The 13,825-nt window shown below is 27.9% G+C and overlaps 1 protein-coding gene and 1 pseudogene across 1 annotated transcript; both read right to left on the bottom strand.

Moving 5' to 3' along the window:
- Nucleotides 1-107, bottom strand: LOC136082099 (U2 spliceosomal RNA; annotated as a pseudogene).
- Nucleotides 108-2,927: 2,820 nt separating this feature from the next.
- On the bottom strand, nucleotides 2,928-8,023 carry LOC100215226 (chitinase-3-like protein 1). The gene is made up of 3 exons (XM_065799793.1): nucleotides 7,728-8,023; nucleotides 7,400-7,553; nucleotides 2,928-4,365 (listed from the first exon to the last, which is right to left on the bottom strand). The coding sequence occupies exons 1-3, from the start codon at nucleotides 7,974-7,976 to the stop codon at nucleotides 3,044-3,046; spliced, it is 1,725 nt and encodes a 574-aa protein (XP_065655865.1). The 5' UTR covers nucleotides 7,977-8,023; the 3' UTR covers nucleotides 2,928-3,043.
- Between the last annotated feature and the right edge of the window lie 5,802 nt (nucleotides 8,024-13,825).

The raw sequence follows: 13,825 nt of genomic DNA, 5'->3' as shown, positions 1-13,825 counted from the left end.
ATGCTGTACCTGCTTTCTAAAAACACCGTAACCAACCAAAAGGCAGTCCGGAGCCAAAAAAAGAACAGATACTACACTTGATATTAGCCATTAGGCCGAGAAGCAATGTTAGACTAACACTTTGGTAAAAAGATTTGAGTATTTTTCTAGGTACATACGCACAGAACATGGATGGTTCAATTCAAGGAGTTCATTTAACGAGTGATTTACTACTTCCTGTACTGAAAAAACAGATCAGAAAATAATTCTCATTGGGGAAAATTTGTCATCACATATCAGTCAGAATGTGTCAAGTAAATAATATAGTGTTTGTGTGTTTACCACCAAACTCATCACATTTGACACAGCCTCTAAATGTTGCCTGTTTTAGGCCACTAAAAAGTAAATGGAAAATTGTTTTGATTTTGTTGAAAGAATCACCTGCAGATAAAAAATCCACAACACTTCCAAAAGAACACTTTTCATCACTTCTAAAAAAAGTGCTGGAACTAATAAAAGACGCTTCTAGTAAAAATTTGATATCAGGTTTTGCTAAATGCGGAATTTTCCCTTGCAGTAAAGAACTTCTTATTAATCGCCTGCCACTGCAGGACCTTCTCTTAATCTAAGTCTTCTTTCTAAAGCGTTTATCAGTCATTTGAATGACAATCGTGCAGACCTAGGACCTTCAATATTGAAGGTCCTAGGTCTGTGTGTTCCACCAGAAAAAGAAATCTGTCCTCATTCAGAAGAGTAAGATGTTATACCAGTCAAAAATACCCTAAAAGCGCCCAGAAACGAAAAAAAGTTAAATCTGATATCTCTAGTGCAACATCTAGCAATGAATATAAGTATAAGCTACATGCCTTCAAATCTGACTGAAAAAATTGTTTTTAAACATTAAATATTCATATAGAGTACTTACCTACCAACTATTGTTTAATTATTACAGAACAAAAAGGATATTTGATATACAAAGTTTTTTGTATTATTTCCATTTTTATTTTACTTTATATTTATTAATTGACTTTTATTTTTATTTAACTTGTTTCTTTCCCATGTTTTATTTTTATTTAACTTGTTTCTTTCCCATGTTTTATTTTTATTTAACTTTTTCTTTCCCATGTTTTATTTTTATTTAACTTTTTCTTTCCCATGTTTTATTTTTATTTAACTTTTTCTTTCCCATGTTTTATTTTTATTTAACTTTTTCTTTCCCATGTTTTATTTTTAACTTGTTTCTTTCCCATGTTTTATTTTTGTTTAACTTTTTCTTTCCCATGTTTTATTTTTATTTAACTTTTTCTTTCCCATGTTTTATTTTTATTTAACTTTTTCTTTCCCATGTTTTATTTTTATTTAACTTTTTCTTTCCCATGTTTTATTTTTAACTTGTTTCTTTCCCGTGTTTTATTAAAGGTTGGTATCTTTATCAATAATTTGAATAAAAAAAATTGAAAAAATATTTTGAAGCAAAATTAATCGTTAAAACCAAAAATTGCAATAAAGTGGATTAAAGTAACTCCATGTTACGATATATATACATATATTATATATATATATATATATATATATATATATATATATATATATATATATATATATATATATATATATATATATATATATATATATATATATATATATATCTTATGAGTAAAAGCAACGCATTTTTGAGCAATTGCTTTTGCCGTGAGCATTTGCTTTTTAGCTTTTACTTTTACTCAGAGCAATTGCTTTTTTTTCACCCGGCCTAGTAACTCTTTTTGGAAGCTTTATATATTAAGTTTTGAAGACTTTTTCTTTTTTTAAGCTTTTCCTATTTGTTCATTTTAAATACCTTTACATTATAAATTTATTTTTAAAAAGCCTTTAGTCCTTTAGTTCAAATAATAGATATGAATAAATCTAAAAAATTGGTGAGAATAGGTAAACTATGAAATAGTTAAAATGATATAATATTCAAAATACAGAAGAGTTTTTGTTGTTGTATATGTAGAGCTTTTTTGTTTGTTTGTTTGTTGTTATTGTTAGATATGTAGAGATTTTGTTGTTGTATATATAGAGCTCAACTAAACGTTTCTAACCAGATGCAAAATTATCTTAGATAAAAAATATATCAGCCGTGGCGCAGTGGTTAGAGTTCTGAGAGCGCCAAAGTTCAAACCCTGCTCTGGCCAGATAAGTGACATTGATAAGGAAGGAGGGGGTAAACTTCTTAGTTAAATTCTTTTCCGAAATGCTCCGTGATAAGACTGTTAAGAATTCTTGGGGCACCTTTATAATCACAAAAAAAACAACTCATTTTCTTAAAACGGTGCAAAGTGAACTAATACGTCCGGCAACCGTAAAGCCGTACGGAGTCGAGTTCTTGTCTTAGCAGATTCTTTTGATATTAAAGTATTATTTTACTGACATCAACGCTTTTTTAAAGTGTATTTTGTTTATTATTGACAAAGAGACAGATAGACTTTAAAATTTGCCAATTTTTTTTTTAATTTTTAAACATTTTTATATTTGCCCCATTGCTTAAATGAAATTTCCAGGCCTAAGACTCAGCATTCAATACTTAACATGTTTAACTCAAGACTTATCAAGAAAAAGTTAAGCCTAAACCTGAATGCACTTATGATCAAAATCAAATTTTTAAGGACAAAAAAACTAAAAAAATTAAATTTAAAATTATTTAAAAAAAAAAAAAAGAAAAAAAAAAAGAAGCTGAGCTGTCTCTGGTGATTTTTTATTCAAAAAAAATAACTATGTATAAATGAAAATAAGTGTTACTTACAAAATAGTGTGGGGTGAAAAATAAAATAAGAGAGGTAACGTAGTAGTTTAAGTGTTTAAAAGCAAAAAAGATTTTATTTATACACATCTTTTTGCAAAATAAGAGGAGACAATATATGAGAGGTAACGTACTTAATTAAAGTGTTTAAAAGCAAAAAATATTTTATCTATGCACACTATGTATTAAGTTTTGTATAAATTAAGTTTTCCTACTGATATAAAAAGTAATAAAAATGTATAAAAAAATTAATGTTCATAAATTATAAATAAAACACAGTCATTTAATGGTATTACAGCAACATAGAGTTGCTGGACAATTGGGGTTGCCAGGGCAATTTAATGAACACCAAAAGTTCATTCCAGGAGTATTTTTAAAAGGACCAAACGGATTGCTTAAACAGTTTATTCTTTTGTCAGCAGGCGGCATTTCACACGTTTTGATGATTGTTGAACTTGTCGTTGTTGTTGTTTGTTTTGGGGTAGTTGAAACATCTTTTTTTGTTGTTGACTTCAATGTTGTCCTTAATTTAAGCTTTGTTGTTGCTATTGTACTTGTTTTAGCTGTTGTTGTTATATTGCTTTCACCATTACAGTTACACATGCAAGTTGGACAATCTGTTTGCCCGCAATAATTCGGGCAGTTATATTCATTACTGCACCATACTTCATAAGCAACTCTTTGTTCTATCCAAGGATTAAGAATGTTGGTATTGAATCTGCATTTACCTTTTTTAGATATAGCTGTAGAAGGGAACGAAGATAGTAAAGGAGAAGGTTCTGTAGAAGGTGACGAAGAAGAAAGTAAAGGAGTGCAGTTTTCACCGAAGCTACTTTTACAATTTGTTTGGTTGATTAGTATTTCATTTTCGACTGCCTTTTTCGCTGCTTTGAGTAAAGGATAAGTAGCGTTGTTACATGCACCGTTAAAATCATCCAAGTCTAATGCCCAAAACATAAATCCACCAAGTTGTTTTTTTTTAACAATATTAATAACTTTATAAGTTATACTTTCTTCGTCATCGTATCCAATAAAATCTATACCATCAGATGCATACGGTGCATTTACTAAGCTGTCTAAAGTACACGTTTTACTATTCCATTTTTTTTTACATATCTCATAATATGAAAGAAACCCACTTTCAAGGGTAAATTGACCAGGTGCACCTCCACCATTACCCGAAGATCCAAGATTCCAATTACACGAGTTTGTTAATCTCCATGTTCTTCCGTAAGATGCAAGTCCAAGTATAAGTTTTGAAGGAGGAGCACCATTTGTGATCCAATAGTTAACGGAGTTGTAAACACTTAAGGGAGTTGATTTTAATCCGCTATCGGTATGGTGTCCCACAATGGGTTCCCATGAGCCATGAAGATCATAAGTCATTAAATTGATAAAGTCAAGATAATTTGAAATTTCAGCAATTTCATAAGAAATACTTGCACTACTTTGACCAGAGGCCACAGATGCTGTAATTAAAAAACCATAACTCTTAAACGCAGCGTTTATTTCTTTACACAATAACGTAAAAAGTTGTTTATCCCCAGGCGGCGAGCCTCGTTGCCCAGGATACTCCCAATCAATATCGAGTCCATCAAACCCTGAAAACAGACAAGTTTTATCAAAGTATATTAACAAATATCCTATAATTATTATATTAACAACGTATATAGTATTATAATTAATATGAAACTCCCTACAAAACAACCCTGCAAACTCCAGAAAAAGTTTTCTAGAAACTTAAAATTTGCTAGAAATTCACAAAATTTACCAAAATTTAAGCAAGTTTACTGAAAATGACAGACTTTGTAGGAGTTTTACTAGAACTCCAACGAAAAATTTTACTGGGTATTCAGTGACCTAAAGCTTTACTGAAAGTTTGCTGTGTTACGACATTGCAATCTAACTGAACTGACATTGCAATCTAAATATCTAAAAATATTTCGCCGTTCATCCAGTGATGAAATATTCTGCTGAAGTTTGTCTGTCTTGAAATGATATTTCCAATATTTGTATAAGTTAAAGAAAACTTTGTCTTTTGTCTCAGTAATGTCGGTTTCAGATTTTATTTTTTTAAATTCTAAATAAGCTTCAAAACAAAATCATTCGGTTTATTTTTTATATATTATTTGATATATATATAGCAAATGCATCTTTATTAAATAAGTACTTATATATCATATATATATATATATATATATAATATATATATATATATATATATATATATATATATATATATATATATATATCTGCATTTTATTGTGCAATTAATGAGCCTTAAAAGTTTTATATATTTTTAATATTCTATAACCTTAATATTATTATAAACGGTTATACTTTTTAAATACCTCATTTATATGTTTATTTGTCGCTCCAAGAAATAGTAAATATAGAAATAAAGTATTCCAAAAACTACCGGTTGAAGAATGTCAAAGTTGGTCGTGCTTAACAAAAGTCAGAGCACTTCTTATTGTAATGTTTAAGTTGGCAATGGCTTTATGAATTAATTGGTTGGCCTAGATGAACAAAAAAAAAAAGAAACAACTACTAATAACCGTAAAGAAAATAAGGTTTAGTGAGTTAACTTCTTTATCCTGGTTCAAAAAACAATGTTTCAAATTATCTTAAACGTAAATTTGTCTTACGAAATCTAGAGGCATTACTTACTATTATTCACTCTTTTGTCAAATTTTTTTTTTCAATGTCTACAAATTTTTTATTGAATTTTTTGAAAAAGAAAAAGAATTCATATGAAAAAGTGCTTTTTTGTGATGTTCATCTCCAAATAATCAACAACAAAATGTTTTAAATCATTTCAATTATAGATAGTTTCTGCTTCGAATAATTCTTCAATGAGTGCAACATGTTTTTGTATCAAGCAAAATTTCCAACTTTACCACACGGAGAATTCTGCACAGAACGAGACTGATAAGTAGCGATTTGTTGATATCCTTCTCCAGGAACGTTCTGTGCAGTTGAACAACTACTCTCTTCTTTACTGCAGTGTACAACACTGGTTGTACACTGCAATTAAAAAGGGGGTAGAACAATCAGCTCCAATGAATTCCACAATTAGTACACTTCATGAAGATTTGAAATGCCTATTTTAGCTTTGCCTTTTTTTTAACACAATGCGCCTAAATTCATTCCATACACTTGTTCTGAAGTACCGCAATTGATATTAAATTTTCTTAACGAGCTTGACGTCAAAATATAAAACCATTGTTCAATGTCAACTTCTCAATTATTTCAGTCTTAAATTGCAGCCTTTCTGAATGTTGACTTGCAAATTATTGCTTGACTTAAAGCTGAAATATCAAAGCTGTTAAGTTCAGATCCTCTGAGTGAAAAGTTCATACCAGGGATCATGTTTTTCTTCCTTTAAACAACACCTTGACAACCTTTATTGGTTAAACTTGATCAGAAACGTATAGAGAATCCCATTTATTTTCCCATTTGACTCTATTTTCTGTCTTTAATTTATGTTCTAAAAAATTAGTATTATCCGGTAACTTGAAGCTGGAATTCTGCATTTTTCTTCTAGTGGTGATTCTAATAATGGCAAAACACCTCCTTTTATGTGTTACTGCTGAAGTGAACCAGATTATTGGTCTAGGCACCTTTATTCTTTTACGCCGTCGTATCACTTACTTGTGGAACATATATTTTACTATTTTAAGCATAACAGAAAATTCATTTCATTTATTTGACAAAAATGCTTTTACATAAACAGTTACACAGATATTAGGTTCTTGTTTAAATGATATCGAATATTCAATTTAATTTTATTAAATTGTTATTTTTTGATAATGAAGTTATTATTATAAAATAAATAATTATCGATGATATTTTTTTTAACAAAATAATGATTGTTAAAAAAATGTTTTACATTTTTTAATCTAATATTTGGCATAAAATATAATAAGAATTTTTATAAACTTTAAAAGTTGCTTATTATAAAAAAAATCAGTACTTCTTCCTTTTTGCCTTTACAGCCTTCTTGTTATTGCTTGCCTAAAGTTATTAACAAAATTTCATAAATTGCAAAGACAATATAAAATTTTTATTTTTATAAAAAAGGGAGAATTTTTAAGGCAAGATATATACTGCTCTAGAAAAATGGTTTTCTAGTAGTGGCTTATGAGGTGTTGCTTATGAGGTGACAGCATTGAGTGGCTTATGAGGTGACAGCAATAAATTTTCTAGCAATGGCTTATGAGGTGTGGTTTAAAGAAGAGTTACTTATAAAGAAGTTTTGTAATTTCTATACTTAAGTTGGGATTAGCTTTATAATTAAAATTAACCGACATCATTTATACATTTTATAATTAAAATTAACCGACATCATTTATACATTTAAAACAGTCAATCAAAGTATATTACGGTAGAAAAAAAACTAAAGCAAGCCTTTTTGACTAAATAACCGTCGTCTACTGCTTTTATTCATGTTTAATTTAGGTTTCCTTTGTTTACATGCAAAAAACAAGCAGTTAACTCTTAGAAAACAAATAAGTAACCCTTAAAAACAAGTAAGTAACCCTTAAAACGTGCAAAAATCCTAAACCTATAACTATACACTATCCAATATAAAACATTCTTTATGTGATATTAAAATTTGAAATTTTATCTAACCGTAGTTGTTCAAATAAGAAATCACGTTTTGTATGAACAAGCTTCTACTTGTATATGTTTTCACAAGGTCGGTAAACCCAGAAGATGCGTGATTCCATCCACCAACGGAAAGTAAGGTTTTTAACTGAGGTTCTTTAATCTTTAAATTGTTAACCTAATTTAAAATAAAAATCAATAAATTTGAACATCAGTTTTTAAACTAAAGAAGTTACTTTAATATCTTAAACAAAGTTTTTATGTTTTAAAGTTTTTTTTCAAAAGTATTATGGTAACTTCTTTAGTTTAAAATATTATATACAAAGGTAACCTTTATATAATTACATTTTACCTTAATATATCCATCTGAATAATCGTTCCACTCATAAGGAGCAATCCCAAAGGCATTTGTGTCCAGTAGCTCAATTTTTGCAAAGGCGTATATTATATGAGTGCATAATCCTGAGCTATAATGTGAAGAGATATCATATTTAGCTGAACCCTGTCTATATTGTGCCCAATTGGTATAGTAACACACTTGCTTGAAAACAACACAGTTTCCTGTTGATATTATCAAAAAAATGCACGCAATCAAAAACATTTTATAATGTATTTGTGTGTTCAATGAAACTTAATATAAAACAAACAAATAAAAATGGGTTTGGAACTCTTTTATACTAATTTCAATATAGGGTGTAACAAATGTACGTGCCATTAGATACCTACCCAGAGTGGCGGTTTATCTTTTAAATCTTTATAAGGATTAATTACAAGAATTTAAAAATATTTAAAGTCTTGGAAGACGTATATAGCTAATTACATATTATATTTAAATTATAAAGTGACGCTTTATTACTCATTTGTTTAGAATGCTATTAAGAGAATGAAATAGCTTTATTTCTTTACATTTAGTTTAACAAATAATTTCTACTAAAACCAATTCGCAACGCGTCAGCAAACATTTTGTCGGCATTTAGATAAAATTGAAACTTTCAAATTTGCTTTGTCATTACTCTCTGTTATGTTTTTTTGCCATTACATTGTGATTTGCTTTTGTTAAAGCAAATTTTCAAAAGATTAAGGAAAATGTTTGGTATGAATGTCAAAATACACAGTTAAAAAAAAGTTCCCGTTATATTTTCATAGAACATGGCAAGAGCATTCTTTGTATATAACAGTTCTTTGCTTTTATGTTTAATACTCAGCATGTATTTTTATGTTTAATACTTAATATGTATTTTTTCATAACAACAACATAACGCCAATTACCCGTAATGTAAGAAGAAAACTCTCGTTACATAACATTTATTATGTATATATTTAAATGTTACATTTAAAAACCAGGTGTAGCACCCGTGATGCCTCCTTATATATAAATTAAATAATTCATTTAAAAGCCTGTTTTAAAGCACATAGTAAACATGTAATTCTTTTTTTCATTTCTAATTTCACCTGTAGTGATCATGAGCTCAACATCCATCTTACATCTCGTCAATTTTTTATTAAAGATTTACATCATTTTCAATTTTTTATTAAAGATTTAAGTTTGTTGATCAAATAAGTATTAGTATAAAATGTTTATAGATACATAACTATTACTAACGATAAAAAAAATATTAATTTTAGTTTTCGACAAGACTTAACATTCACAAATGTGGTTTATATTAACTTTTTATATTTTATAAAAGCTTAATATCAAATAGATAAACTAATAAACATTTCATTTACTTTCATAAACAATTTATCAGTTGTTTTTTTAGAAATAAGTAATTTTTGGAGTTTCATTAAATTTTAAGCTCTGCAACTTTAATCTAACGCAACATCTTTTCAAACTTAAGTGTTGAATGTTTAAAATGGGATAAAAACAAATCGATTTCTCCTGCATAAAAACACATAATGAAATAAGTTACATTATGTCTATTTAGAATACGCAGTGTAGCAAGTGATGACTTTTTTTTAAAAAAAATTCATTCTAGGTGAAAGCAAAAGTTTTATATATTCTTGATTTTAGTATTATTTAATAAAATAGAATGAAGAAGTAATAGTTAATATTAATAATACATAATAACAAAACACAATTTTTAAACTTTTTGTAATTAAGCCATAGTTAAAGTTAATTGAGCCATTAGTTTGACTATCAACAGAAATTAAACTTTTTTTTACCAAAAACATTATGAAGAAAAAACGTTCTTATTAAAATATCTTGAATTAGCTGTGCTTTTTTTTTTTTTTTTTGCCTGCAATCGATTCGGACAAAGTTGGGTTTTTTCTAAATCAATGTCTTGCTCATCATTAATATATGAAGCAGAAAAATAAGAATCAGTAAAAATAAAAAAAAATTTTTCACCTTTAAATGTGAAATTTACCAAATTTTGTAAAGAATTATTGGTAAACTTTTTGAATAAGAAATCCTAATATAACCAAAAATAAAAAGCTATAAAACTTAAATAAAATTACTAATAGCTTTTAAATTACAGAAGCATTTGGGGAAAAAGGGGCACACTAGGACGGAATGGGAAAAAGGGGCACATTAGGACGCTTTTTGAAAAAGATACCACAGCTTTTGTACTGCTTGACAAAAAGTTGAAACTTTTGCTGAAAAAAATAATTTAGTCACTAATTCTTAAAAAAAACACCAAATCTCTGCTAGTAAATTTTAATTACTTATTTTCCTTAAAACGAAGCTACTCGTTGCCCAAAACTACCCCACAAGAGAGGGTAGTTTTGGACGACATTGGGATCATTTAAAAAGTATAATAAAAAGAAAAGAAATGTTTCTTAAAGTTTAATTTCTTTATTGAATTATTAAGAATAATAAGTAGTTTGAGTAATTATCAGCAGAATTAAGAAAATTATTACCAATAACTGAATTATTCTTATATCTCAAATCATTAAACAATTTTTTGGTATATTATTTTCTTAAATTTCAATTAAGTTTGAATGTGGAAATAGATTACTTGGTGGAAAAGTTTTCAATTTTTAATTCTTTATTATTTTTAAGTATCTTTATTGTGTAAGCCAATGTACTTTTAAAGAACCCAATTACACCTGCAGCTTCTCTGAGTTTTATTGTTTTATTAAAAACATGTTTTACTGCAATTTTTAAATTTTCTTTGCTTATACATGTTTCCCATTTCTTTTTAAAGTTACGCACCATTTTTAAACTTTGTTTCATTTTTTAATTTTTAATAATTTAATTTGCCAATAAGTTTGTTAAGAGACTCGAGGAAAGTCCAAATACGTCCAAATGTCCCCCATAAAAATCGTCCATTGCTGCCTCAACCCTGATATTAGAATATATTCCACAAAATTCAATTACAAGATATAAAATTTTGTATAAAAATTTCATGTCTTGTAATTGACCTTTTTATTTATATTGTAGAACATATCCCTTTCACTAAAAATGTAAAAAATAAATTTTTTGGAGATAATTTATTTTTTAATTTATTTTTGGAGATAATATATTATTATAATTTATGGAGGTAATTTCCTCTGTATATCCTTACGTTTAAAAATTAAAAACCAAAAACCATAAAACGTCTATAAAAAACCCCATTCCGACAAAAATCCAATCCAATCGACTAATATATGTAACTTGATTGATAAGTTTGTATTTTTTTAAAAATTTTATGTTGTCTTAAACTACCTCTGTCCTAAACTGCTTCCATCTTCCATATTTTTTTTGCTTTTCAGTAATAATTATGTTTTTACTTGCTTTTTAGTAATATTTATCTTTTTTTGCTTGAATTTTCCATTAAAAAATTTACGATTTTTCAATCACATATAGAAGAGTATTTTAATGTAGATTCTATTTTATACAGGAATACGTTTAAGTAAATAGCATTTACTTGTTTTTAAATATGTTTTATTATTAAAACTCTGTATTCTAAATTTTCTCTCTTTTGGTTATTTTATCTCTTTGGTTATTTCGTATATTTTATACTTTTAGTTCAAATTTATATTTACGAAATTAGTCTATGGGCTTGGCGATAAATTGTTGTACTTTATAGAATAGTGTAAAACATAGTTTCTAAATATTTAATTAATACGGCATAATCTACTCTAGACTTGAATGAAACTCGAAGAATTCACAACAGTTTGCGGTTACAATAAAATTATAGAAGATAGGTATAAAAGAGATCTCCTTTGATATTGTAAAATAAATTTTCTCGAATTAAGAAGCAACTATTATCTTAAAAAAAAATTAAAGAAACAACCAGAGTTTTATATCTAAATTAACTTTTAATGAGATCAAATTGCTTTTTGAACTCTGTATTTTCATTGCTAATTTTTATACGAAAACGACATCAAGAGTTTTAAATTGATCGGGTTTGCTCTGATGGTGATAATAGCCAAAAAGTTTTAGAGTATCATGAAAATATTTTTACTTGTAAGTACTAATAGTATTCAAACTCTTTTTTTGGCACGCACTAATAATAATCATTTATACGATATGTATATGTTTACACGTTCTAGGGAACGAGTAATGAATAAAAGTTAATAACTAAGTGGCCCAGCAGAGTCTGCACATTTAATATTCTTCTACAATTTGATCCAAAGTAGAACAATTTAAGCAATAATCTAGCTCTTTTAAATTTTTTTCAAAAAAAGGAAAAACATAATGTTGCTTCAATGGCCTCCTTCAACTCTAAAAGACATTTCAAGCAATTCAAAAAACACATCAGTGATTTTATGAATATATTAGTAATATTGCACATTGTAACAAAACGGAGATAGAGACATTTAAACGAAATGAACACAGAAAGACTTGTGTAAAATGAATTGGCGGCAACCTTTTATTGCTTCTTTTGTTCTATTTTTATATCACAGTATACAATATGTCGTTGCGATTATTCTCGAGAGGTGGCATAAAAAATAGTTAAAGGAAAGTTGGTAAATAAACTCAGTCTTATCAATTAATTGGTCTCCATCTTTTTACATATATGGAATAGAAAACAGTATTGTGTAACTATACCAATTTATCTAAAGCTGAAGAAAGCTTTATCCAACAAGACTGAGTGCTGGAAAGAGATTGAACACCAGAGATTTAGATTTAACATCAAAATTTGCATTCAGAGACGTGATCTATCTTATGATTAGATAATATGATCACATAATCTATCAGAATTTAAATGACTTTTTTTGGGTGATTTACAATTGATGAACATGGGTGAACACAACAAAATGCTAAAAAGAAAAGCTTGTGAAGTCGAGTTGGGATATTTCTAAAGACTTGTCTTTTTTTTTTTTGTCTTTTTTTTTTTTTTTCAATTTATTTAGGTGCCCAAAGAAGCTCTTACCGGTTTTATCACAGAACAACGCGAATGAGAATTTAATTGGAAGTTTACACCTCCTTCCTAAACGGTGTCGCAAAACTTTTTTTTTGCGATCTCACAAAATTTAATTTTGACTTGATACCAAATTCAGAAATTCGTTTTATTCCTAGTTATGTTTAGCTGTTCAATTCGCGTCTTGTGTTCAAAACTTTTGAAAGAATAGTTTGAATACTAGATGGTAAATATAGAGCAGCCGTGGCGCAGTGGTTAGAGTTCTGGCTCAGAATCCGAGGTTCGACACCGGCTCTAGCTCAATAAGCGACATTGATAAGGAAGGAGGCGTGAACTTCTAGTTAAATGCTCTTCCGCGGTGCTCCGTGATGAGACCGTAAGGACTTCTGGGAGCACCTAAAAAAAAAAAAAAAAAAATAAGGAAGCTAGGGTATTATAACAAACTTTTTCATTTTTTTGAGCTACGACATTAAACTATAGACGTATTGTAATAATGTTTTCAGCTACAAAGCTGAATTACATAGCTATTTATGTATATTGAATATAAAACTGTATTCAGTATACTTTGTTTTTATCACTTTCAGGTGATAATTTATATTTTAATAACCACAATTTTGTCAAGTTGATAAAATTCAACCGAAAGTTAAAAACCTTTAGCTTTGTTATAATATTGTTTGTAATAATAGTCGTAAAAGGTCTTGTTACACTTTTACCATTATTTATTAAATATAGCGTGCTAAAAAACTGCATGAAAAAACATTAAGTAGTGAAATTGTAAACTCTAAGGTTTTTGAAGAACCATATTTTCTAAAACTAATGTTTTATATGTCATTATATAAATAGAAATATGGTACATGGCAAGTATTTCTACACTTTATTTGCAATAAAAATCTATTTACGCAAAAGGTATTCAGTTTTTAATTATTCAGTTATTGAACTTTGATTAAAAAATACATTGAGTTGTTTTGCTGCTTTTGATAAAATATGAAAAAATACGTCAACAGCATACTTTGTTACCAAAATATAAAAATATTAGGCGTGAAAAAGCCTAGACATAAAAAACCACTATATCAAAACCAATTAACTTAACCAAGTAAGTTGATTGTAATGTAGTGGTATTCGGAATCATTATTATTTCCGCAATGTAAACATCGATTAAAGA

This window comes from Hydra vulgaris, chromosome 06, assembly GCF_038396675.1.
Source record: "Hydra vulgaris chromosome 06, alternate assembly HydraT2T_AEP".
In the NCBI taxonomy this organism is placed as follows: Eukaryota; Metazoa; Cnidaria; class Hydrozoa; order Anthoathecata; family Hydridae; genus Hydra; species Hydra vulgaris.
This window is presented reverse-complemented; position numbering and strand designations above follow the sequence as displayed.

Excerpts from the sequence above, each read along its gene's own strand:
- LOC100215226 (XM_065799793.1), bottom strand. The coding sequence starts at position 7,976 with ATGTTTTTGATTGCGTGCATTTTTTTGATAATATCAACAGGAAACTGT. Across the intron at positions 7,554-7,727 it reads ATTCAGATGGATATATTAAG|GTTAACAATTTAAAGATTAA; the intron begins GTAAAATGTAAT and ends ATTTTAAATTAG. Across the intron at positions 4,366-7,399 it reads TTCTTATTTGAACAACTACG|GGTTTGATGGACTCGATATT; the intron begins GTTAGATAAAAT and ends GTCTGTTTTCAG.